The 26,167-nt window shown below is 37.2% G+C and overlaps 2 protein-coding genes across 6 annotated transcripts; one reads left to right on the top strand and one right to left on the bottom strand.

Annotated features, from left to right (window-relative positions):
- Positions 1-257: 257 nt before the first annotated feature.
- RB195_007914 (uncharacterized protein) lies at positions 258-7,817 on the bottom strand (the record flags this gene model as incomplete). 2 transcript variants are annotated; one of them, XM_064181802.1, is made up of 23 exons in its annotated part: positions 258-344; positions 396-605; positions 1,499-1,708; positions 1,775-2,020; positions 2,098-2,220; positions 2,325-2,400; positions 2,467-2,588; positions 3,193-3,351; positions 3,419-3,487; positions 3,551-3,607; positions 3,951-4,041; positions 4,128-4,295; positions 4,357-4,500; positions 4,565-4,654; positions 4,979-5,020; positions 5,103-5,232; positions 5,300-5,492; positions 5,544-5,670; positions 5,761-5,861; positions 5,929-6,030; positions 7,222-7,383; positions 7,462-7,564; positions 7,666-7,808. In XM_064181802.1, 23 exons carry the CDS (start codon positions 7,806-7,808, stop codon positions 258-260), a joined length of 2,955 nt encoding a protein of 984 aa, XP_064038562.1. The 2 variants fall into 2 exon arrangements, with proteins under 2 accessions (XP_064038562.1, XP_064038561.1); XM_064181801.1 differs by having other exon boundaries at positions 3,419-3,607; positions 7,666-7,817.
- A 1,972-nt stretch (positions 7,818-9,789) lies between these two features.
- Positions 9,790-17,783, top strand: RB195_007913 (uncharacterized protein; the record flags this gene model as incomplete). 4 transcript variants are annotated; one of them, XM_064181798.1, is made up of 27 exons in its annotated part: positions 9,790-9,959; positions 10,019-10,142; positions 10,494-10,609; positions 10,668-10,803; positions 10,869-10,980; positions 13,132-13,179; positions 13,274-13,368; positions 13,427-13,530; positions 13,586-13,670; positions 13,739-13,810; positions 13,878-13,985; positions 14,046-14,192; positions 14,256-14,428; positions 14,496-14,586; positions 14,688-14,785; positions 15,283-15,404; positions 15,542-15,659; positions 15,718-15,796; positions 15,866-16,019; positions 16,110-16,246; positions 16,307-16,362; positions 16,571-16,667; positions 16,791-16,894; positions 16,955-17,078; positions 17,143-17,253; positions 17,359-17,472; positions 17,667-17,783. In XM_064181798.1, the coding sequence occupies 27 exons, from the start codon at positions 9,790-9,792 to the stop codon at positions 17,781-17,783; spliced, it is 3,012 nt and encodes a 1,003-aa protein (XP_064038558.1). The 4 variants fall into 4 exon arrangements, with proteins under 4 accessions (XP_064038558.1, XP_013307912.2, XP_064038560.1 ...); XM_064181799.1 differs by lacking the exons at positions 9,790-9,959; positions 10,019-10,142; positions 10,494-10,609; positions 10,668-10,803; positions 10,869-10,980 and having other exon boundaries at positions 13,149-13,179; XM_013452458.2 differs by lacking the exons at positions 13,132-13,179; positions 13,274-13,368; positions 13,427-13,530; ... (17 more) ...; positions 17,359-17,472; positions 17,667-17,783 and adding exons at positions 11,160-11,225; positions 13,118-13,131.
- Between the last annotated feature and the right edge of the window lie 8,384 nt (positions 17,784-26,167).

Here is a 26,167-nt window from a genome sequence, read left to right as displayed (position 1 = left end):
AAAATTAGCAATACGAGGACAAATTTGAAACCATCTATTCTTGACAATAGCTATCAGACAGAAACTGCTCGCAGTGCTAAACGGAAGCATCGAAGCTAAACTTTATTCCAAACTAAATTCAACAACAATTTTAAAACACCCCATGATTTTAGGTGAAGAAAACCAACATAGCTTAACAAAATTTAAAATCTATGACGTCAACAACAACAATTTTTCTTTTGATTAGACTAGCGTGAAGCAACATCAAGCAGCACATATTACTTAGGTTTGTACTCCTTTCCCGTTTTTTCTTTATATTGCTTTTTCAGCTCAAGTAATTTAGCTATAGCAGCTTTTGAAGCTTCCTGAAACAAAAGAGGATAGATTTTAAGAAGTCTGGAAAACTAGTGCCATACCGATTTAGCATCCTTAGCTTTTTCTTTTCGTACAAGTTCTCCTTGAGCCTGAATTTCATTGTAAAGAGTACTTTCATCGGTAGCTGTGTCGGATGAAGGGATCGATGTACTGGCTGCTGGACGTTGTCCTGGTTTATAATCGTGACCAGATTTTTCCTTGTACTGTTTCTTTAGTTCAAGTAACTTAGCGATAGCAGCTTTCGCAGCCTCCTAAATAAAACTATCAGTATTGAGCGGACTAAATCAGGTTTTTGACGTTATGCTATAATAAAATATATAGTAAAAACTATAATAAAGCAGATCTATATCGCTTTTCAATTCTCCAGATTTGAACATAAAAAACCTTCATTTCTATTACACTCAAGACCGTCATTATATATAGTGAGACACTTACACTTAAACTTACAAAAAGTTATTTTTGTGTTGTTTTAAGGAAAGACTACATGTCAAGATTAGACAACTGCCACTGCCTACACTGGAAGGATAAGGTGGAGAGGATTTCCGAGTTTATGACGGCCTAATTCTTGACTTCGCACTATTAATACTATCGTCAAATGCCTGGTTGATAATGAACATATTTCACTCAAATATATATCCTAAATTACATGGCATATATATATCCTAAATTATATGGCATAAAAATGTCCAAAATTTTCATTAGGCTGCTAATATCTAGTTTATCTCCTTGATCTCATTTCACTAATCCAACTACGACCTACTTCCTCTTGCTGAACTATAGCGTGTATGACTCACTATTATTTCTCACTAACGAGTACTATTCTTGCTTAATGAAGAGTCTGGAGTAGCCTCCTAGATTATTCCTTCCTGAACAACACTGAAAACCACTGCGTCTAAGGGTAGATGTAAACGAAACTTTAAGTCCTTTCATTAATTCTACTACTCCTACACTTAATTTCAATTTTTGTTTGTTCATTAAGAACGTGTATGACTCCGCAAAAGTTACTGGGTCCAACTTCCGTATCAAATCAATGTCTCCTTCCTCCCAGAAAATTCTAACATTATGCTATTTCCGCCTGTAGTAAACTGTTACCGTACTAAAACTACGAAGGAGAAATCACGATATAAGAACAAATATATCTTACCGATTTCGCATCCTTAGCCTTCTCCTGTCTAACAATTTCACCCTGCGCTTCTATTTCAGAGTAAAGAGCGGACACATCAGCAGGGGCAGCGGCAGTAGCTGTAGCGGTGGGAGTTGCCGGGGATTGCCCAGGCTTGTAATCCTGTCCAGTTTTCTCCTTATACTGTTTTTTCAAATCCAGTAGTTTTGCTATTGCAGCCTTTGTAGCCTCCTGTAGTGAAGACAAATTTACTTCTTACACGGAAAGGAAATGAAACCAATGGAGACTAAGACCGACAGATTTCGCATCCTTAGCTTTTTCGTTGCGGACGAGCTCTCCTTGTGACTCAATTGCAGCAAAAAGTGTTGATGCTGATTCCGCGGTATTTGTTGCATTCTTGGCTGCAGATTCCGCGGTATTTGTTGCATTCTTGGCTGCAGATTCCGCTGGTGGCTGCCCTGGTTTGTACTCCTGCCCGCAAACATCTTTATACTGTTTCTTCAACTCGAGGAGTTTTTGCACTGCTTGCTTCGTCGCATCCGACTAGAATGAAACAAAACCCTTTTCCAATGTATTGAAAAATGATGAAGAAACCAAATTTGTTTTTTGGTAAACCCAACCTTCGGATCTTCTCCTTTTAAAGTGCGCACGGTGTTTCCCTGGGCTTCAATTTGCTTGTACAAAGCAAGAGCATCGAGTGAACCAGTTTGTGGTGTGGGAACACTGGGTTGGACATCGGCACTCTACAACATTCAAGGGTACAGTTTTGTTTCATTTCATGAAAAAAAAGAAAGTAAAATATCGCAACACATGAAACCACATCAACCTTGCAAACAGTTTTTTTTACCTGCTGAGCCTTATTGACGGTTTCTTTTACATGTCCATCAGGAATGTATATGAGCAGGAGAGGTGTTTCGACACCACTGAAAAAATAAGCTTGAACAACCAAAGAGAGTGATACCTTGACAAATTAAGGGACAAAATACTACCTAAATTCGCTCTTCTTTTGATACACATGATCACAAATGTAGAAGCCTTTGCGTTGCAGCTGGATTATATCGCCTTTCTTCACGTCCAGTAGGGCTGGTTCGCCCATCATTTTCGTGTAATGCTAAATAAAAAGAAGCAGGAATAAAAAACCATAACTTTGTAATTTTTTGTTTACGCGTTATATTATGTAAATTGAAAAGTTTTCCTTTGTCACAGTTCATGCTCCAAAATGTCTCTGAAATTTCCTGTATACCAATTTTGTCCAGCTTATTAATCTGAGCAGTCGATCACTAACACCACAGTCGTCCTATAAGGCTAAGGAATTTCAGGAGGCACAATAATGAGGATGCATACAAAATCGTCAAAATTCTTTTTTTTATCCACTGTTAAAGTTCTCCGCAGAGCCCGAATTTTCGATTTTGATGAATATCGGCACAAACGACAACTTTATTTTGATCCTCCTGTACAAAATCATAATTTTATAGCAGTGTTGGGCTTAGGTCCGTTCAGCGGGAGTAAGCCGCTTAAAATTATTCTTTTTTTGAACTGCAGGCGTACATCTAACGTATGTTATTGTTGCGTTCCACCTGAAGCGGGAATCATGGAACTCACGCAATGGGCATACGCCCTAAACAGTGACTTGCGCAAGTAAATCAGCCATGTCAGTGCGAGGAAAATCCTATACAATGGAATATTGGGAATTTTTGGCTAGTAAAGCAACAAACCACAGAATTGTAGTTGATGTAATTCTTCCAGTCGTCCTCTTTAGCGATAATAGCCTTACTGATGATATGATCGTAATCAACAGTCATTACTGGTATCGTTCCTGCACTGTCTTCTTCAGCTTCAGCAATCCATGTCACTTTCATTGTTTTCTTGAAGTCCTGAGCAAAGACTTAATCAATACTCATATAGAGTAACTAAAGAAACGATTCTAGAACTACACCATACCTGATTGGCGAGATCCAAAACCGCGTGGATTTGAGCTACTCTGTTTTGGTTCTTTTCGACAGACACAATCTTGATGTTGCCCCAATTGACAAATGTAACAGTATCACCGGATTTCATTTCGCGAGCATCTACCTGCTCTATCAACAGCTTTGCACTGCGCCAAATAGTCTTGGTGCCAACATCAGGATTCTGAAAAATATTCCTGTTTCGAGCCACATCAATAGTACTAAAGTACAAAATAAAACAACCTAAAATCATAAATGAACCAAAACAACTCGAAATCCTAAATGTAGTCAAACTATAAATAAACACTACACTCAGAAAACAGGGACATTAAAGATACAAAAAAAGATAAAAGGAACTAAAGGTAAACTAATAACCTTTCCTGCAATACTGTTTTTTAAACAAGTTCTTACTTCATCTTATCAGGTGACGATAGATAGAAATTCTAACAGTCACACAATTTGTATGTTCAGCAGAAGCATAAACTGTCAAAAACGTAGAATAAGAAGAAACGTTGAATATGTAGTACCTTTGGATGAAGTGGAACCTGCACATGCTCTACGGTCACTGGTGTTGAGATGAAAACAGGAACAAGCGATGTAGATTCCAGGGCAGTATATCTGGAAACATGGATTGAACCATAAAATACAGCAACTTAAATCCCCTCTAATTAATTAAATTAGATAGAAATTCTAACAGTTACTACCTGGGGGCAACAGGGTCAATGACTTTTTTATTGAACGACCATATCTTGTCCCATTCCATTGTAACTACCGAGCGTGATCCACCTTGTGCTATAATAAATTGGCGTAATCCCTCTACAGTCATCCCTCGACGCATCACTCCACGTACAGTTGGAAAACGAGGATCATCCCTGAATCAAAAAACGTGCTCAGTTGAAAAAGAAAGAACTTCAAAATTCTAGTGTAACCCACCATCCATCAACATGTCCTTCATTCACAAACCATGTCAGCTTTCTCTTACTCATCACCGTATTGGTCATATTTAGTCGAGCATACGACCAAATATATGGTTTGCGAAGTCCAAGAGAGTCACAAATGAAATAATATTGGTCATCTCTGAAATTCCTTAGTTCTTCAATTGAAATTGCCGGAAAGGGTTGTTCAGTAGCGAACAGAATACCTGTCATGATATTCAGTCGTACGCAGAGCGTGAGTTACTCCCTCCACGCTGTCCACGATAGGGCAAGCAAAGTCGTATGTTGGATAAACTCTAAAAACAACTCAGTGCTAACTTTTTCAGTAATCTGCTCACGCCCCAGGTTAAATCGCTCGCATGAGACGTAGACAATGAAGTAGCATAGCGAATGTTTTTTGAAGAACTAATAAATTTTGAATCACTTACTGTAAAAAGGATACCACAAATGCAACAAGCGTTGAAAAAATGCAAACAAATAAGATACAAAATAAATAAAAGTAAAAATATTAAAGAAACATACAATGAAAAATCCACAAAAATCAAATTAGTTCAGTCAAAAATCCGGATTAATTGATTAATTAATTAACAATATGCAAAGACGCAAATTATAAAACCTACTTGTACTTTGTCCCCGTGCGCACATGCTCCTCCGGTTTGCACCTAAGAAAGAAATGTCTCACAAGCCATAAGAAACATACAACCAATATATGAACATGAAACAAAAATGAATAAAATATTCTACCTGTAAATCGTAGGATCTCGCATTGCCCCATTATTCGATTGCATATCGATTTTAATGCGAACACAACACTGCATCCCTCTTTCGGAACCCTTCTTCATTTCTTCCCACAATGCGAGATTAGTTTCTGGTGCTGCAGTTTCAAAGAGGAGAAAATCATTCAGAAAATGAGATGTCCATTCGCAAAAGTGATCACTTACAAGCATTTCTATTCTTGCTCTCAATACGTTCTTCTCTTTCTTTCCGCATGGTTTCTGTGTCGGTGTCGTCAACAAATGCCTTTCCTTCTTTCAATAGTTTTTCGCACATTTGTAGCATCATTTCAAAATGATCCGATGAATGAGTCCAACGATCAGGGCTAATGTTCAGCATAGCAAGATCCTCTTTAATCACCTTAATTCCCAGCAATAATTTTAACACTGCACAGTATTATTCGTTCCAAACCTTCTCAAAATGTGCATTTTCTTTAGCAGGGTTAGTGTCATCGAATCGCATGATAAGCTGTCCATCAAAAGTTTGCTGATAATATTGATTCAGTAACGCTGCTTTAGCATGACCAATGTGTAAATAGCTGAAACAACCAGAAACTTATTATGCCTACACAAATGCCCTAAAATCAAGTAATACATGTAAAATGTCCTATACAAACAGTCATGCTTACCCACTAGCTTCAGGTGGGAAGCGTACTACCACTTTACCCATCTCAGCTCCTGGAAGCTCGACAAATTTGCCCTCATCCTTTTGCTTCTCTTTCGGCTGCTGCTGCAAGAGTTACAATGGCCTTAACAAAGGGTTTGAATATGTTATAAATATTAAGAAGTAACAGTACCTTGCTAGTTTGTGTAACGAATTTGCCCACCATTGCATGGGCTGGCACAAAACGACGATCTTTAAGGACTGCATCAAACAAAGTCGAGAACTTCTTTTCTAACTAAAAACAGAATGTGAGTGGCAGGTAACAAAATCCAATTTCAGCGCTAAAGCACTTCTCGATAACGTCACACTTGCTTAGTGATGCGACTAAGCGACTAGACTCCGCTAAGCATTGACCAAGGAATCGTTTATAATTAACCAACCCAAATCAAAACGATATGGACCGAATTCTGCCAACAAATCAACTGCAGGAATTTGATAATGAGGCACTTCTTGTGTTTATTTCAATCTATTCGCTAATATTCTGCAAAAGGGCTTGATAGCGCACGGTGAACGGAAACAGGTAGGGTTAAAGGCAGCATACCGCAAATCTGTGGTGGTACGGATTTCAGGTGGAGTATTCGTATTCGTATACGGGATAGTAGATTATGGGGAGAAGGGTTTTCCAGCCATTAAACATTCAAAAAGCAGTAGAACTGTATTTTTGAGTTTCTGCTGCAGCTCCGCCCACATTCATAGTATAATATGGTGTATATGTTAAAACAGAGAGCACTTAAACCCAAATCAAAATTCAACACTCTTGGCTGATCAATATGTTAATGTTGCAGCCACAAGGGCCGCCACAAAACACAAATCTGAAAGATCAACTTAAACCATGTCTACAAAAAGGGGTTGGAATACCTAAAACTAAAACTAAAAAATTGCTCTGAGCGAACTGCAGTTAGGGCGCAAAAATCGTTGTTAGAGTCATAAAAATCGTTCCTAACTGCAAAAAAGTGTTCAGATTTGAAAAGGCAGCAATTCATCAATCGACAGTTCATAACTGAAAGTGCATAGCTACGTCAGTCGGGCCTAGAGCTAGCTACATGTAGCCTAAAGCTACTAAGAGGAAAAAAGGAAGATAGAGTTGGAACAACTAATGTTCTAACCTTACCAAACTCTCCAAACAGGCTGGGTGGTTGACTGGAAGTGAATAGCTAAGTCGTATCATATATTAGTTCCAACGAAAACAAAAAGAACCAAGAAGGGACTCAGAGATGACCAATCCGTATTCCTCGATTAGAAACAATATTTGTGCTCTTAGAACGATTTTTGCGCTCCAAGAAGTATATCGACAAGAGTAGTTCTGGGATTGCTCCAGCAACCTTTTTGCCAACATAGCTATCTACCTTTCTCAGTGTAACTTCATTTGTTATGTTTCAAAAAGAGCTCTTTAAAAAGAGCTGTGAAGAAAGCATCAAGTTCTCACAGATGGGTTCTTAATTATCAAGCTCCACAGTGCCACATCTCCAACAGTGATGCGTCCTTCGAATAGGGTTCCGGATCTGCTAAACTGAACACTAGATAACACTTCGTCATCGATCAAGAATCCATCTACCACACGCTCGCACAAGGTGAGAACTTCATCAATCTGAAAAAAAAGAAAGGTTCCTAAACCGGTATCGCTAGCTCATAGTTCTGCACTTTGTACTTATTTCATGTTACCAACCTTTGCAAGTTCAAAACACGTAGTTCCAAAGAATTCAGGGACACCAAGGCTTTGAGCAACCAGTCTAGCAATGGTCACATCGTTGCCGATGACAAATCCGTCTCTTAAAAAAGTAGTTATGTTAAAAAAGTTTTAATTAGACTAGATTTCAGCATACATTCGTCTTTAGTAAATACAAGGGGGGAAAATTGATGTACAACTTACACATTTAAGCCTGGCTGCTCTCGATCAGTGAAGTTGATAGAAAGTTTAGGATTACATCCACCAGCAGCAAGCGTTAGGACTGTCGCATAGGGAGCTTCACCGGGTTTCGCGTTTACAATGAGATTACGCTGCATTGCAACCATTTTGCCCATCCAAGAGGAACTTTCTGACAAAAGAAGAACCACTTAAAAGGACTAATAATCCAAATAAATTATCTAGTCGTGATGAGCGAAATAAAGGGACCACCTCAATAATCAATGAGATTTATTCCTTATTAATGAGATCTCCAAGTAAAAAAGTGTAAACACATAACACAGATACATTAAAACTCAGTCATTCTTGACTCGGAACGTACATCACGGCAGCATCGTCCAAAGAATTCAGGAGCGGTCTGTGACCACGTCCCAGACGCTATATTGCACATGCTACTGTAAAATCTCTTCCCATAGTTTCACTCTATTCCTTTTCTTCTCAGAATATCCCACAATCCGCAATCGTTGGCAAAATTTGATTGGCGGTTAGCGTCCACTTCGGGCGGAACAGTCGAGCTGATCAATCGTTTTGAAGTCGTAGCGTTTGATTGATTTCCTTGATTTGTGGCCAAGATTGGTCTTCCTTTACTGAACAGCCGCTATCGTTTCGGCCGTCGTATCGATGTTGCCTGGAAAATCAGTGATTTATCCCTTTAAGCACCTCATCACTCTACAGAAATCATTCAGACGATAGGTGAACTCAAACAACAACGCATCGAATAGCGCCTACCTCATTTGTTGGATCTGCGAGCGTAACAAACCACCACAGACTTACAAATATGAGCCACCAGGGTTTTTATACGGGGCCTTACGCCCCGCCATATAGATCAAAACCCGCGCAAATTTTCGTGTGAGGCTAATTCGTTTGTAACCGCAGTGCGGCACCACTTCTGTTCATTTTTGGACTTTTGGCAGTTATTCTAAATGTCTCTAATGTTCATCGTACTACTATCTAGGATTTGAAGGATAGCATCGGATCTTCCATCTTTATTTCGAAGTTCTCAAGACGCATTTTATGATAAGCTCCGAGTAAGATGAGAAGCTAGCTAGCGTATTAAAAACAACGTATGACTCTTAGATCACTGGCTCATCATGATTTGCATCATCACTTGCTCGTCGGGATTCAGCAAAGTGTGCATTTTTTTCGGATCTTCTGAGGTATCGATTGATTTCCTGGGACCTACAGCGAGCGACGACCGCCAAACAACACCCAAAAACGCCGCGAACTATTTTGGCAATCCTACCCACTGCTGCTGACGGGGAGTATAACTGGTAGATTGCTGAGGTCCCATCTTACATAGGTAGTTCTGGGCAGAGAATTTTCAGCTAAGATTTCAATATATTACGGTGCACACTTTTAGTTCGAAAAAGGCTTGGTGATCCTCTTGTTTCTTTCAACTTATTCCCTTGAATATATTGACTCCTCATTTCAATTTTGATGGAATAAACATGGATGGTTTTGGGCATTCAAAAACTGTTTTACGTATTTGCGTTGACATGGTCGTACGCAGTCGCCGCCAAGCTTTTGATGTCGGCCTGACGATCCACTTCGTTAGCAGTGGCAGGGAATGGTGCTATGATAGGATAATATTCCATAGTCGTTAAAGCGTTCCCATACTAACAATCAAGTTTTTTTTCTTGCTTCCTCTACGGTTATGAACTAATTTTAATCATGTACGATTAAGAAACGAAGGACTATTCTTTAAATGAAAAATAGAAAACGGAGCCTATTGAGGTTTATCAACTTACCAATGTCACCGACTTATCGATTTTTCACCTTCGCTGTTGTTCAGAAGTTATTAGTTTCTCAAAAGTTATACGTCGGCTGACATAACATGTTCGCTAGCGGACTATGCATATTTGTCAAAAAAATACCTAACTTGTGGTGCAATTGCGTAGGCTTCTGCGCTTGCGATAGAAGTATAAAGCTGGCCAAGGATCCCACCACGAAGTCGCGTTACTTCGCTTAAAAAAATAAAATGTCAAGTAATAATTTTGAAAATATGAACTTTCGTTGTAAATATGTCTTCTTTTTAGTTTCTCACGTCAACCTACAAATAGGTTAATCGAGTTTTTCAGGTCTATTCCAACAATGTTAGATCTCCTCTCAAAAGTGACTGGTTCTGATCACGGACTTGGTGTGGTGTCATACTCAGGAGCATCATCTGATCTTTTTCTTCAGCTTCATTACTGCTCAACATTCCTTACTCGAAGAAAACGTGTGTTTATTATTACTACTCATCAAACAGAACAAAATTATAGGTGATTTCGTGCAGTATATTACTAGACTCGTTGTTTCAATTTCTATTTTCTAATTTAAGGTTGATTTTTGGGAAGCTAGCTTTGCGTTGGGACCCTTCTTTGATAACTGTTTTGGAGTTGGATAGTCTACTCGGAGATGGGTTCCGAGTCGATGCGGACAATCTTGTGAAAGTACTGAATGAGGTGATTTCTTTATTTTTACAGTTACTAGCTTCAACGCAAGTGCCCCCATTAAAAGATGCCGTTAGTAGTTCGCTTGAATGCGCAGACGTTGCTCTAGGGAGTACTGTAGTAGTCCACATTTATATGAATTTTCAAATACTTGCTGGTTTTTTTTTTTTTTAAATTGTTTGGCCTCTGTCTACAACGGTACAAAAAGGCAGATCCACTATTTTTTTAAAAACTAACATACACATAAACTTACATTATGCCACATAAACTTGCATTATATTTTCTATCTAGCGATTGAGTTTCATTTTACCTGAAAGTAAGGTTACATGTTGTCGAGAAAAATCTTCCTCAGCTGTTTTACAGCTTCCCTTTGGAGATCCGCCTCCATCTCTCGTTATTTTTGATGATGTATCTGTTTTGGAACGACTGGGAATGCAGCCGTATTCAGTTGTTTGTCTTTTATTTAGGATGTACAGTCGGTGGGTTCTTCACATTCAGCTGAAAATGAATAAATGTTTACGAAAGAGTTTCGTTAAGGTTAGAAAATGATGGTTTATTGCTGGCGACGTTTTCAATGAAGACGAAGGCGTATTCCATGTTAATTACTAAAGTAGATTTCAACATAGACATTACTCCTATAGGATTAGGTTATGGCAAGGATGTGAGTGGAAAAGTGAGTGCTGTTCTTTCAAAGAACTTTATAATTGGAGTATCTGCTAAGCTTATATATCTTTTCAGATGGATATAAATGTTCATGGGATAGCTCCTACGCCTACGACATCTCAGTTGCTATTTTTAACCGGAGATCGATCTATAAAATGTTTTTATCCAGGAGGGAATTCATTTTTAAGTGCGTAAATAAAACATGAGATAAGAAATATTGTCGAAGTGATTTGTTGAGTTTCTCTCACACGTAATAACTTATATTTTGTATTTATGCGGTTATTTACATATGTATAAGAAATTTGTACTCGCATCATCCTACTCCACCTCAGAATTCCAATTTCTCGTGATTCTCGTCTTTTCCAGTTTTTGAAGTAAGGCTAACAATAGTGGGTAAACGCGTAGAATACTGCAGCAGTTCTTGGATCTCTGGTGAGTAAAAATTGCTTTCGTGCATAGAACTAAAGGATTTTTAGAAAACTCGACTAGAAGCGTAGTAACAACCATATCTGTAACAAGTACAACTCAAGAGGAAAGGGAAAGATCCATAAAAATGTTCTTGTTACCGTTATTTCTCGCACTCGTGGAATCACTCAAAGACTTAGGTCTTTTCTTCTGGAATTTTGAATATTTACTGATTTCCAAGTGCTGACAATCCGTACCATTTTTCTAAAGCACATGTACAGCTTGAGGGCAGCGAGGTCAGGCAATGAATGACCGCGATCGCTAAGATTGTGTCTACTATTACCAATAGTACAAGTTTCGTCATACTGTAATCTCATAGAGAGATCGAGAAGCAACAAGAAGCCCAAATTTGGCTCGTGTGGTTTCCCGCGCGGGCGCGGGAAATGGCGCGAGGAACTCGCGTGCGGAGAGAACTTCTCAGGTACTCACCTGCGGCCCTGGATGCGGAGAGCTCACACCTGCCGCTTCCCTTTCCTCCATCACATGGTTCGGGAGATGGGAATGTGTACTGTGACTCGGTGAGACTGCTTCCTTACCACATTTAAACAACTGCCGTTAGGATTGCCTCTTAACAAGATCAAGTTGAGATTATTATTCCGTAGGTAGAAGTTCTTATTAATGTAAAGATACGGCTAATATGCTATATACTAACGTTTTTCTGAAGCTCAATAGTCTTATTATATTTACTATTATCTCTATTACTTAGTATTGTCTTTATCCATTTGTCTTATATTTATCTGCTAAAACGAGACATTGCACTGAATTATTCTGAGAGAATGGTACTCGTTCCGTCAGACGTACGTTAACGAACGTCTCTATATTTTTAGTGATATTCGGGCGCGATGGGAAAAATTCCCATCTTTATGCGTCGTATATAGATTTGTACAACCCCTTAATTTGAAGTAAAATTAAAAGAAACACTAGTCCTGACTGAGGCCGATACAGCAATCCCTAGCAATGCCTGACAGACCGTACCAACTATTTCCGAGCCACGCTTTATCAAAATAACCCCTCTAAAGCGCTTTATTTCATTCCATCGGACCGAATAACGTTGGGCGAATTGCACTACATCACAAAACACTCATTATCCGTAACATTCTACTCTAGAACAAGTACGATGATACCCAATCCAAAGGCGGGTGTGGACGAGTTCTGCTGACGGTTGTACGAGTTCTCACTGGAACGTCTTAGTCGACGGCGCGCCGAGAATGCCAGTGCGAAATTCGCCGTGAATTGCTGTCATCATGTAGGCAATGGCAAGTTCGGGATTTGATCTTAAATTTTGGACCTTGGGATCGAGAAATTGTGTGGAACTGGCGAGAAATTCGAAGTTTGCAAACTCCTTTGAAGTTGTGACCTTCGTGGTTGAGGATCTAAGGATTTGCTTCTACGAACGTTGTGCGGGGACGATCTAAGGGATGTTTTTTTTTTGGTGGTGATCATCTCAGTCTGTAAATTACGGGCATCTTTTTAATGTTGCTCATGATAGCGGTGATGATATGTGGTGTCATTTTTTCGTGGATTCAACATAGGGTAGTCCTCCAATCTACTTCATTCTTAATCAGCTTTGCATTCATTTTTGTTATCAGTGACCTTCTGTCATCTAGTAGGGACTTTTCATTCCTAAATCTGTTGAATAATGATAGTTGTGGTGATAAGAAAAACAGACAGGGATGTTTGAGGACAGATTACACTTTGGTGGACCTTACGTGGTGATTTACAAACGAGCGACGAACTAATTGATAGAATCTTGCAAGTTTTCTATTGTTGTGTCCTTGTTGATCTGTATAATCATATTTTGGAGTTAATGAACAGTGCTGACGAGTGTAGTGAATCAAAATTGATAGTTCTCATTTCAGATAGGTCCTTCTAGCACCTTGTTTCGCCAAAATGAGCAACCGCAGGAGGCATGCCAGTGATGGTGAGCTTATTTAGTACTATTAATAATAGTACATTTTCTAAAGTAGCATCACTGAGAAGAAAACCAGTTATGTGGAGAAAATCACCTTCTGCAGATTACGAGATAGACGCGAAAAGACGCCGTCCATTACCAGAGTATGACGAAGTTGAACGAAGGCTTCAAAACCTCATCATAAGAGTAGATGAAAGCGTAAGCAACGTTACTGTTCTACCGAACCCTGGATCCATAACCATAATATCGATTTTAGAGCGCAACATCCTCATTAGAGAGTAATATGGAGAGTTTATGTTCGCTTCTGGAGGCAGACTTGGATAAATACAGAACAAAAATAATTGAAATTATTACATTTTGGTGAGTTTGAGGCTGTCTCTTTATGAAATTCGTGTTTTAATGCAATGTTTTTTAGCGTATGTCAATTACCTGATAAAATAACAGTGTATTCGACATTGGTTGGTCTTTTGAATGCAAAAAATTTCAATTTCGGTGGAGAGGTATTCTTATTTTGGTGTTTTATGCTAATTTTTCATTTTTCCAGCTCTTCTTATCCGTAATTGTTTAGATAGTGGAAAAATTGGTCTCAGATTTACAAGATAAACTTGAAGCAGAGGACTATCAGCATGCAATGCATATTGTGAGTCAACCTAATTGCTTCATGTGTTCCACAGTTGTTCACCGTTGTCTATGTTCAATTTCTTTAGATCACATTTCTTTGCGATCTCGGCAATAGTCGTGTTCTTACGTTGGGTTCAATTATTGAGTTCCTCGAAGGCTTACTGCAGTCTGCGTTCGAAGAAAACGTACCGCAAGTAGGTCGCTACTTCTTTTTGTTAATCGGAGAAAGCCCTACTATAATGAATGTTTTTAAGGCACGCACAGATTGGTTTGTTTATGTTGTTCTACGTGTACTGCCTTGGATTGGCCTTGAACTGAGCGAAAAAAAGAAGGACGAACTTGATAATATCCTTGAAGGTGCTACCAAGTACATAGAAGGAAGAAGGAAGCTACATGTCAAGGTATAATCCTCCATTCAATTGTTTGAATTTATTGATTTTGTGACACCAAACGAAAAAGTGTAGATGCTTCAAGTATGGAGTTCGAGCACACCTCACGAGCAGGAAGACTATTTGGATTGTCTCTTGGCACAAGTGAAATCATTGCGAAGTAATGACTGGAAAGAAAAACAAATCCCAAGACATTACGTTGCTTTTGATGCCGCTTTGCAGGACGCACTGCAACACAACCTGCCAGGGTAAATATTCTCATTCTTTGTACTTTATTTGTTCCCGATTACTCAGTCTATTTTCCGCTATGTTCAGTTTCTCTCCGCCCGTCCACAAAGACGATTCCAATTATCCACTACCTATGGTGGTTTTCCGACTTTTCGATTATGCAGATTGTCCTGAAGATGTGGGTTCTGTTTGCTACATTCCATTTTTTGCATGTATAGATTTTTGGTACAAAAAACTTGCTGTTGGAGTAACAACCATGAATAGTTGTTGTTTTTCTAGGGTACCGTCCTTCCTGGTGCACATTCCATTGAACGATTTTTAATAGAAGAGGAATTGAATTGGATTGTCGATTTTAATGCTGCTGATAGGAAAATTTGGTGAGTTTGTATTTATGGGTGCAACCCTGTTCGTAAGAGGTCCCACTGCCTTGCACTATCGATGGTTCGCAAGCGCCCTATAGCTAACCAGGCCTTTCTTCCTTCTGGTACCGATAAATTGGTACAAGACTTGTCTGGAAGTGAAAACTTTAACTACTTACATCGGACAGCCTCTGCAAGCCACTGTAGAAGCTGGACACGCGTTCGCAAACCTCAAACGTTTCTGGATTGAAGAGGTAGTGTTGGCGCATCCCAACCGTATTGATTAACGCAAGACGTAGACGACTGGATTCAGAATTTCAAATGGCAGTTTTTTCTTTCTTCTGCGTAAGATTTCTTCAAGAAATTCATCTGTGAAAAATACTACGCAGTCCGAATACCTTGACCCAACAGATGCATTCAGTCAACTAAAAGAAAGGGACCGTGACAAAGAGCCGATCCTGAAAAAAAATCATTGTGGACGTAACTTTTTTAGAATCAATATCTTATATTTTTAGTGCGGAGGAGTTAACAAACTACGCTCGTGGAGCTAACGTTCCTATTTCTTACATGATACTGGAGGTGCTATTTTCCCAACTCTTTCGCCTTCCACATCCTCCGCAGCCGACTGGATTTTACGGTAAGTTCTTTTAAAACGCTTAAATTCAATTCGATACACGTTGCATATAACAACTATTATTACAACAATATTAGTTCACGTTTTATTCCAAGCTAAGGATGGTCTATAATAGTTGTTGCATACGTAATTCTTTACAGGCCCACTGCTTCTGGACTTGTGCAGATTGCAGTCATCAACTATGCCACAGGTCTTGGCACAGGCTTCAGAACTTTTGTATCAGCGTGCAGCTACTATGCAGCCTCTGTGTCTTGACAGGTATTTTTAACTTCATCGGATCAAATAAATCCACTATTTTCGTGACGTTTATTCTTAGGTTTGTGGATTGGTTCAGCTTCCACTTATCCAATTTCGGCTTCCGTTGGTCATGGAATGATTGGAAAGATTGTCTTACTGTGAGGATATATAGATATGGATATAGATATGTGTTGGTTTCTTTGTACTTATGAATATTCTGTACTCAGGCTGATCGGTGGGATGCAAAACGGATTTTCGCACGCGAAGTTATTGAGAAATGTCGTCGCCTTTCGTACTATGGTCAGCTGAAGGAATTCCTACCGAAGTCGTTCGCTTCAATGATTCCTCCTCCGCCGGATGTTGTGTGCAAATTTGATGATGGTAATCACGTATCTTCTTTTTTAATTGCACGGAAGGAATTAGAATGCACGAAATCTTTGTTTTCTTGATTATTTGAAGGGTTTTTTTTAGAAGAACAACCTGGTCACGAAGCTGCCGTGAAATTTGTCGACATGATAGTTGCTCGTGCCGATGACAACGCAATAATGGCCGAAATGCGTGAACCAGATGGCCGTTACGATCCTGACATGTTTGGGATTTTCTTCGCTGTTAGTTCGTTTTCTCCCTCTCATGTTTTCTTTTTGGAAAACCAATAGATCATTTTGCAGGTTCTCTTAAAAACCGCTGCGAAGTCGTTCAGTCACACTTTCGTTGCACTTTCAAGGTGCGTGTTAGTGGGCATAACCCCTTGTTTCACATTATTCTCTCTGAAATCCGTATCTTTTCGGATAATAGCTTGTTTTATCTTTTTTTTTCGCCGTATTTAAAAGTGTTAATCAGATTTACTGGAAGAAACTGGATTTTTTGGCGTTAGTACCAAGGCACGAGTTTCGATCACAAGTTCTCACTACTAGATTGATTTCTTTTTTCAGATATAGCACCACATTAAAAACAGTGGCTGACACTTCTGATGAAATGCAGGAAGTGCTTCTTTGTTGCCTGTTTCAGTGCTGGAAAAATAATCATCTGGTGAATATTTTTTGAAATATTTCAAAGCCATTTTTGAGAACATTTATTGCGTTGTGGCTCATGTAGAAATAGTTTTGCTGTGCCAGAATTTGTTAGTTTTGGGTACACTCATTTATTTTATAGCGAATTATTATATTGGTCGACAAAATGCTTAAAATGCAAATTTTGGATTGTGGAGTTGTGATATCGTGGATCTTTAGTGAAAGCCTCAGAAGCGAAACGGATCGGTAAGCATACTTTCACCATTTCATCATTTATTCAGTTGAGAATATGTCATCTGTCCCTAGGCAGTGGATATGGGAAGTACTGAACACGGCTTTGGAGCGACTGTCTCGCCACATTCATAAAGTGGCTCATGATGTGAAGATTTTGCAGAGAAGGGTGGATCGTCAAAAGACTGAGAATGAAGAGGTAAGATTTGCGTTCCCCTATATACTGAAATGAAATCAACTCTAAAGTTTTTGTTCTGTAACAGATGGAGGAGGTTGGTACGAAAACTCGTGAACAAGAGGAACTGGATCAGCAACAAGAAAAACTTGAGAATTTGAAGGACTTCCAGAAATCTTTGTTCCTTGACGTTTTGCATGTGAGGATTTTTCTTTATACAATATTTGATTTGTGACTGTGCTTTGTTAAGTTGAGCTGACAGATTTATGCAGATTTTGTAAGCTTTATTTTCATGATTTTGCAGAAATTCACGGTTTTGCTGACTGAATTCATAGTTCACAGTGAAACGGAAGGGACAGACTTTCGTACCGCATATTTTGCATGGATCAATGGACGTTTCAAGCAAATCTTCCTTATGGTTAGTCATTTATTGAAAGAGTCGTTTTAAATATCACAGAAACACAAGCAAACAGTGAGTAGGTGAACAAACAGTGAAAGAGGAGTGACATGCTCTGCATTCATGCAATTTTTATTTTATTTTCTTTTGTTCAGAAGTTACTACTCAGTAGTATCTTTACTGTATTTTTGCTTTGCATTCAATACCAATTGCAGCATGGTACCGATTTGCACGAATTTACGGGTGATCTCCGACGTGAGTTGTTCTCCAGCTCCGACATTGATCCCAACGTTCTTGAGACATTCCACCAGTTTGTAGCTCTTCGTGAGTGAGGCCTTGGTGTACTTTGGTTAATAAATTTTAATGTATAATCTATTTGTATTTCTGGTTAATGTAATAATAAGAACAAGAGATAGAAAATCTTTTTTTTTTGTACAGATTGTTGTTTTCTTGTTGTTTAAATTCTCTCAGCAAACAGTTAACGGTTCATATTTTGTGGCGCATGTTAGTGTTCAAATAATAGCATATTCTTGATGCATTGGGTTGTGCTGTGAACCTGAATAAAATGAACAGAAAGCACGAACTTCCTATCATATGCATAAGAACAGTTGATTGAGCAGACATGGATATAGGGTGTATTTGTAATGAGATGACTTAAAAAAGAGCAGATCTTTTCATTTCCAAATGGAATCAAATGAAATGAATTGTCACAAGAAGCATTTGCTTGAGTTCTACTCGGTTAAAATGTGACAATCGCACAGTTGCATTTCTAATACATTGCTAGTGCGTGAAGCATTCTTCATTATTTTATTATCATCATTTTAATCGAAGATTCATCGACTTGACTTCAATCACGAAAGTATGTTGAGTGCCGAGTGATGCAGTCACGTCATGACCGACCATATTAACTGTGTTACACGAGCAGGAATAACTAGTTGACCATCCTGGAATTTTACGATGGATTTTCTCGAATGGAAGCATAGCCCAGGAGAAATTGTATCCACCTCTATCGGTCCACAATGAGGTATATTCGCATAGCACTTTTGTCTTTTTTTTTCGTTAATAGTGACATCATAGTTCAAATATCAGAGAATATTTCACTGACTTAAAATAGGAACAAAATATATTTTTTTCAAAGCTTCGATTACTGCGCTTCTGTGAGTATAAGTGCATTGTAGCCCCCATATTAGCTGCTGCAAACATTTGTACTTCGAATTCGAGAGCTTCATTGAATAGCTCTCTTCAGATGAAAAAAAAAAAAACAAAACAAAAAGTACACATGCGTTGCGTGAACTATTAATTATCACACGGGGACGCCAACCAGCAGTTCTGGATTTTTTTTCTTCTCGTTGTTAAGGAGAATCTTTTATAAATAGTTAGGAATTGCCAGTGTTTTATGATCAGCTATTTCTCAAATGTTATTAAGATGAACGCCCATTGAACTACCTTCATTTAATGTCCCACCTCTTCCTTTGGTTATTTTGGTATCTGTTATTTTTTTGTTATTTTGTTATATCTGTTATTTTGCCTGTAGTCCGTTCGTAAACCGAAGCATAGAGGAGGAGGATGGGGAACTACATGGAACGAAGGTTATTCATACGCTGAGGTGATCATCAAAGTTGGTACATATAAAAGTTTTGCGTTCTTCTCGAAAAGAAAAACAAAACTAAGGGGTCAAACGTTCTTCATCTTGGGTACGGTGCTCATTCTCTCATTCTCAATGACGTCTACATGAATTTGAAGCAATATTAGTAGATGAGCGTGCGTAGTGTAGCGGTTAGAGATTCCACTTTCTGCACGATCGATCGGAGGTTCGAATCCGTCCTAGTGCTCACCAAGCCTTTCATCCCTCCGGGGTCGATAAATTGGTACCAGGCTTGTCTGGGAGGGCAGAAACACTGACTTGACACATCGGCTAGCCCCTGCAAGTCATTGTGTAGGCCAGTTACACGTTCGTAAACCTCAAACGATTCTGAATTGAAGTGGTCCCAAGCGGATTGATTAACGTCAGAAACTTTATCCTTTTACTTTATTACTGGACGGGCACGTTTTTGAAGGACAGGATTCCCCAGCACTAGCAGCTTCTCGTCAAGAATTTGTCAATGGTGAGAGATCCTGAGAGAATCCTGAATTTTTTTTTGAGACAACCATGAACGTTAAGGACTACCTGGAAGTCGTAACTCACATGACGGGTTTACCAAGTGAGGAAATCGATTTGGGAAGTTGTTATCGTGACTTATGGTTGAAATAACCGCTGTATAACCGGGGAACATCAGCTGAATCAGTGTGCACGTAAATATTTTATAAATAAAGATATAAATGTAAATAAAGTGCTCTACTAGCTTGATTCGGAAGGGAATTTAATAAAACTCATCGTTTTATGTTTGAAGCGGCGGCTGTCCCGATAATGAATGGCCGGCATTAACGCACACGGCTCCCCGCCGTGTCCGTGTATCGTCTACACTTCTCGTCCTTTTTTTCCAAGCTTTATGTGTTCTCAAGGATTTATTGAGGTCCTTCTTGAGATTTTTCAGTTCAGCATTACAATTGTATTCCGTACAGGGTATACTGTACACTTAGAAGAACATTAAAACATTGGTGAGTATAAATAACTTGGTCAAGAATTAGTGAAATCAAAAGAAAATTAGAATCAATTACTGAAGTTAGTGAATAAATATATAATATATAATAATATAAATATAAATAATAAATATATATATAAATAATAATATAAGTATATAATATGTAATATATCCAGAAAAAAGCCTAAAATTCCATATTTTTGAGTCATGCATCAAATTCTCGATATAGAATAGATAAAATAAATAATAATATAGATAATAATATAGATAATATAACAATAATATAGATAGAATAAAAGAAGTAATAAGAAGAAAAATAGTAAAAAATAATAATAAGAATTAAAATAGTATAGATAAAGAATAATTACCAGTTTCCTATTCGTTAAATCCGTCATCCCGTGAAAATCTCTTGACAATTTACTGGATAATGAGTAAAAGTACAACTCATAAAAAATTCTCTATAATATTTCCATTTTGTTAGTTCGTATCTCTATTATTTTGTTGATTTATTTATGTATTTGCTCAATTTTCTTATCTTCATTCTTTTTTCTTTCTTTCTTCCTCTCTTTTTTCTCTTTTCTTGCGTTTATTTGACGCGCCAATCTAGAAGTAAATGTAGAACAAATGTTACATTCTGTAGAATAAATAAAATAATAATAATAAAAATGGAATGGTAATAGAAAGTAGAAAGGATAAAAAATATCCACTAAAAAGATTATACTAGCCTAGTACTTCCAATATTTATATCTCCCGAATCAGTGCTCAATTCTTTCATATTCCATATTTATTATACTATCAAAAGCAGTATTTCTGAATATTTGTGTCAATTCCAAAACTTTTGTTAGAAGTAATCATGGAAACATTTAATTAGCTTCGTAAATTGGAAATGTTTTTAGAAAAATTGGAATTTAAATTGGAATTGAACTAATTCTCCACTGACATCAGCTGTTCTGATGGAATTGAAAGGGACGTCTCCTTAAGGTGACAGTGGTAATGCGAATGTAAGCTACTGTAGAATTTATAAAATAATTAGATTTTTTTTCTGTTAATTCTTGGGAATTAACAGAAAAAGGTGAATTCATCCCCAGTATTACATCGAGATCTATGGCTGATTGAAAATGAAAAAAAAAATATTATTACAGATTCCACGCAATCGTCAAATATGGTACCTGTTTAGGCAGCACACATTCGAACTTCTATTCCTGAGGATTTGTAATTTTTTCAAGATTTAATTCAAGAAGAATTTCTATTTCTGAGAATTTGTAATTTCTTCAAAAAAAAAAAAAGAAACTGGGAAAGATCCTAGCTTTGTTTTGATCCTACAAAGAGAATAAACAACAGATATTGGCAAATATTTAACTTCTAGATAAATTTGAATATATCTCTGGCTGGAAAACGAAGAAGTTCACCGATTCATGTTTTCATTTTGTGAAATGCTCAAATATTCGGCGTGGCTATTAATCCAGGGAAAAAAGAGAAACAGGTGCACCTGTTAGATATGAATATATACCATTCAATAATAAAATTGGGTATGGTTCCAGCCACATCCCTGTAAAAATTAGAAAATTGTCATCAGACTACAATTTTACGTTCATTAGGTACATTCTGGATAGTTGACGCGTAGACGCAAATAATATTTACACAGCAATTTTCCTTAAATTAGCTACCATCTTTTAAACAAGTTCCAAAACAAGTCTTCCACACTTCCGCGTGTCCTTATTGACATGGTTAGTTCCAGATGGGCAGAGAATTTTTGGGTAGGAAGCTATATTATTTTCTTTCGAATTCTTTTTTTTTCAATTTTATCCCATTTTGTTTTGATGGGATTATCTGAGCAAAGATGTTTTTGTAAGGTGTTCTATTTTACAAACTTTGTTTTTAAGGTGTTCTACTTTACAAACTTTACAAATCCTTCTATTAGTCAAAAAAATTTCGTCTTCACATTTTGAAATTGCGTCGTTGAAACAGTTAGTTAGTTAGTTAGAATTAGTTGAAAATTACAATCATAGAGCAGCAAAATTACAATTCCACCACAAAATATTCCATATAAAAATAAGAACAGGTCACTTTTATTTCTTCTTCCTTTACAGTTCATTCTTCTATTTCAGAGGAAATACACGCATTACGAAGCCTACATTAATTAGAAGCCTTTAAATTCTTTCTCTCGACACTATTTCCTCAAAAATTCTATTTTTTTCATGACTATTTTCATGATTATGATTCATCTCCACTTCTTCTTTTGTTTTTTTTTTAATTTGAGAACAAATTAGTATTGAAAACCGAGTTTTTTGAGAGAGTTTTTTTCTTGAGAGTTTTTTTCTAATTCATTACAATCCGGCGAATTCCTAGAAAACCAAAAAAGTCAATCATTAAAAATTCATTAAAAATACGTTTAGGGCAGCTGCAACAAGTTTAATCTGAGGTTTAAGGCTTGAAAAATATTTAAAAAATAAAAAAAAAAAAAAAAAAAAAAAAAAGGAGGAAAAAGGAGAGATTTTTTATTTTTTTTTAAAAAATTTTTTATTTTTTTTATAAAAAAAAAAAAAAAAAAAAAAAAAAAAAAAAAAATTTTTTTCTTAACTTTTTTTTTTTTTTTTTTTTTGAAGTATGGCGTTCCGTTAAACCTCCTTAAACATGGGAAAGCACATTACTCAGTCTATAGAGCACCCAGTAAAGGTTTCGCATTCAAAACGGAGCCACGGAACAGAACATAATTATTAATTAGCATTAGCGGCCCAATTCTAACAATCGGTGGTCCGCTAACATCACGATTTCATGGATATCATGAAGAGCGCTGTTGTGGTCTGCTTCTCTGGGGTTGTTTTTAAGTAATCTGCTTGTTAAGTCATTTCTTATGGGATGACGAGGCGTCTGAGGGCTATATTACACGTGTTTTTTGATATTCCAGACTCTGAAGAGTTTTTTGTTTTGTTGAAAAGTTAGCCAGAATAAATCGAAATCGATCGATAATGATAATAACAGTGATAATATAAATCTATAATAATCCTGGTTCTAATCAAAAATTACTGCCTTAATCTGGATTTTCATTCGCAATTAATACATGTTGCGTAAAAGTCGCTGCTGCCTTTGAACCATTCCTGAAACGATACGAAAACGAATAGCTGCAGAATTATGGCGTGATATTTGCCTCTTTCCATGGGCATAAATTTTGGCGAGCTTTCTACGGCCGCTTCCTCTTCTGGCACATGTAGATTTCAGTAATCCATGCAAACATCCTATTCGCGTACGTAAATAATCTCAAGTTCTATTTTTCTATGTTTGTATTTATTATTTTATATTATTAGTAGTTATTATTTCATATTATTCGTATTTTTGTTTTTTTTTGTTTTTTGTTTTGTTTATATTTTTCTATTTTTTTGAGTGCTGTGATGTTGCACTGTGATTTTCGGATAAGCCGCCCGGATTCCGGAGAGAGCTGTGTCTCTTGATCCTTTTAAAACTCTCCGCCTTCATGGTACTTGGTACTGCTCTTTCCAGAAACGTTTCCAGAAACTTCTTCTTTTTGAGAGAAGAAAAATCATTTTCGAGGGAGATGTTGATTCGATCTTGTATGGAACTAAGTTACAACTGGGATATCGCTGGGAACTACCATGTCACAGTCAATTGAGGTGGGTATAGCGCAATAGGTTAGAACTCCGATGTACGGTCGATGGTTCGAAACTGTCCTAGTGCAAACCAAGCCTTTCATCCCTCCGGAGTCGATAAATTGGTACCAGACGTGTCTGGGAGGATAGAAACACTGACTTGACACATCGGCTGGCCCCTGCAGGTAAACATTGTAAAGGCCAACACGTGTTCCAAAACTTCAACGATTATGACTTCCAGTAAAACGGGTTGGCGCATCCTAAGCGGATTGATATACTAGTGACTTTATCCTTATTACTTTCTTTATGGTCAATTTTATTACGCTAAACTAAAACGGTTCAAAAACCCTCCCCCAAGCAAGGCGTGAGGGTCCTTCACCGGACGACCCTCACGCCTTGCGTGGGGGAGGGTTTTTGCAAGGTTTTGCGAGTTTCCACGGGTGGTCTTAGTTGACAAGAGAAATTCGGAAATCCTTTCTTCCTGCTCGCTCCATTGTAGATCGTGGCTTGTTTGATCTACCTTGTGGATTTTTGGTCGTGTCCCGATCAATTTCGCCATTGAACTCAGTTCTTCTAGAATAGTCGCAGAATGATTTCATTGTGCTTTTTTTTACTGCACCTATAATAAAACACTTTTTTAAGAGGAAATTTTTTTTTTGCATTAGAGCCCTTCTCTTATCAAATTTCTTTCTTTAGAAAGTTCTTAGACGCTTCTACAATTGAACAATTCATTTATAAGAAGAATTTTGTGTTTTCAGTTCTCTTCCTATGTGTAAACATGTATTGACGAATTTTAAGATGGACCTTAGTGCATTTCTGAGATCAGAGAGATAGAAATATTGTATTTCTTACGAATTTATCGACCACGACCACTTATTTTTTCGGAAAACCCCGGAAAAAGGGTAATTTCTTTCTCCTGGTGTTCACTCAATCTTTGAAAAAAAACGCCCCTTATAGATTGCTCTCTCTCTTCATTTTTCCTACTAATTCTTTTCCTATGTACAGCGAATATAAACTCATTTTTCTATCCACATGAATTACAACTACTTCCTCGGATTTGCTCCTGAAAATGATAAGTTTGATTTCGTAGACGAAGTGTAGTGGTAAATAGATGAGCCAGTTTAGCTATTTCCAAAAATTTTCACGTGTAAATTCGTATAGCAAGTATTTTTTGATCAAAAACGTTGTGTTCACATTGATTGAGGTAGATCATCGGTAAATTCTTCGCTGGCGGAAAAATATCGCCGTAACATTTCGCGCTGATCACGTCAGAGTGTTCCGAATTCTATGACGAGTAGCGAATTTTGCCGGCTCCTCATCCTTTCTCGTTTAAGCCTCCTCTGTTTTCCCAAATGACGTGCTCTTAAGCCATTCTGATGCAGTTCTTCAGAGAGTCGTATGTGAAATTATTTCTACTGCTGAAATTATTTTTATGTTATTTTTTTAAAAATTTCTAGAGCACATTTTTTTTCTGTGTTAGTTTGTGTTACACATTGTGCGTTATCCATTCGAAAATCTCTCTATTGTCGCTCTCCATAGCCGACATGGATTCATTTGATTCCGATGTATCATAACTGTATTCGATTGTTTTCTGCAGAGGTGTCAATATTGCATATTTAATAAATAAACAACAACAAAATAAGTAAAACTTTAAATCGTATTATTATCACTATTATTATTATTATTATTATTATTATTATTATTATTATTATTATTATTATTATTATTATTATTATTATTATTATTATTATTATTATTATTATTATTATTATTATTACTATTATTACTATTATTATTATTATTATTATTATTATTATTATTAGTGTTCTTCTAATAACTAAGCTGTCTTCTAACATTAATTGGCACTATTGACTTCCGCCAATTTCGAATTTTAATTAATTTTTTTTTCGCATTTTTATTTCAAAAAGTGTACATGGGCGGTTGTGGCTCAGTCGATAAGTTATCCGATTTACTGTAAACGGTTTGAAACCGCCCTAGTGCCAACCAAGTCTTTCTTTCCTTCAGGATTGATAAATTGGCATCAGACTCTTCTAACTCATTTCTAAGCCTCTTCTAACTAATTGCATAGGTTCTGTGCTTTAGACGTAAATGGAAATGAAGTTTTTTTTTGCCTATTTTTGGTGAAGAAATTATAATTGCATTATTATTACCTTATTACCTTAAACCTGCATGCCTATAATGATGTTATTGTAATTTTTGCTGCTGACTCTTTGAAATCTTATTTAATAATAACATTAATTTAAAAAATAATGTTACACACCGTTAGTCAGAGGGTTGCTCGCATTCGCAAGGTAGTAGCTTTATGAATTTTTGAATCATTTGTTAATTTTTCAGATTTCTAAAATGGATTGTCAAGTGGAAAAAAAACGAAGCATTTTTCCATTGAGGTTTTATTTATTTTTGTTGCTTACGTTTAACCGCGGCGATAGGGCAGCTGAGGCTGCTAAGATTAGTGGTATTCATGGAGGAAAAGCAGTGCTTCAGGAGACCCGCCTCCCATTTGTCCTC

This window comes from Necator americanus, chromosome I (assembly GCF_031761385.1).
Source record: "Necator americanus strain Aroian chromosome I, whole genome shotgun sequence".
Taxonomy (NCBI): Eukaryota; Metazoa; Nematoda; class Chromadorea; order Rhabditida; family Ancylostomatidae; genus Necator; species Necator americanus.
The sequence above is the reverse complement of the archived record's forward strand: the minus strand, read 5'-3'. Positions and strand labels throughout refer to the sequence as shown.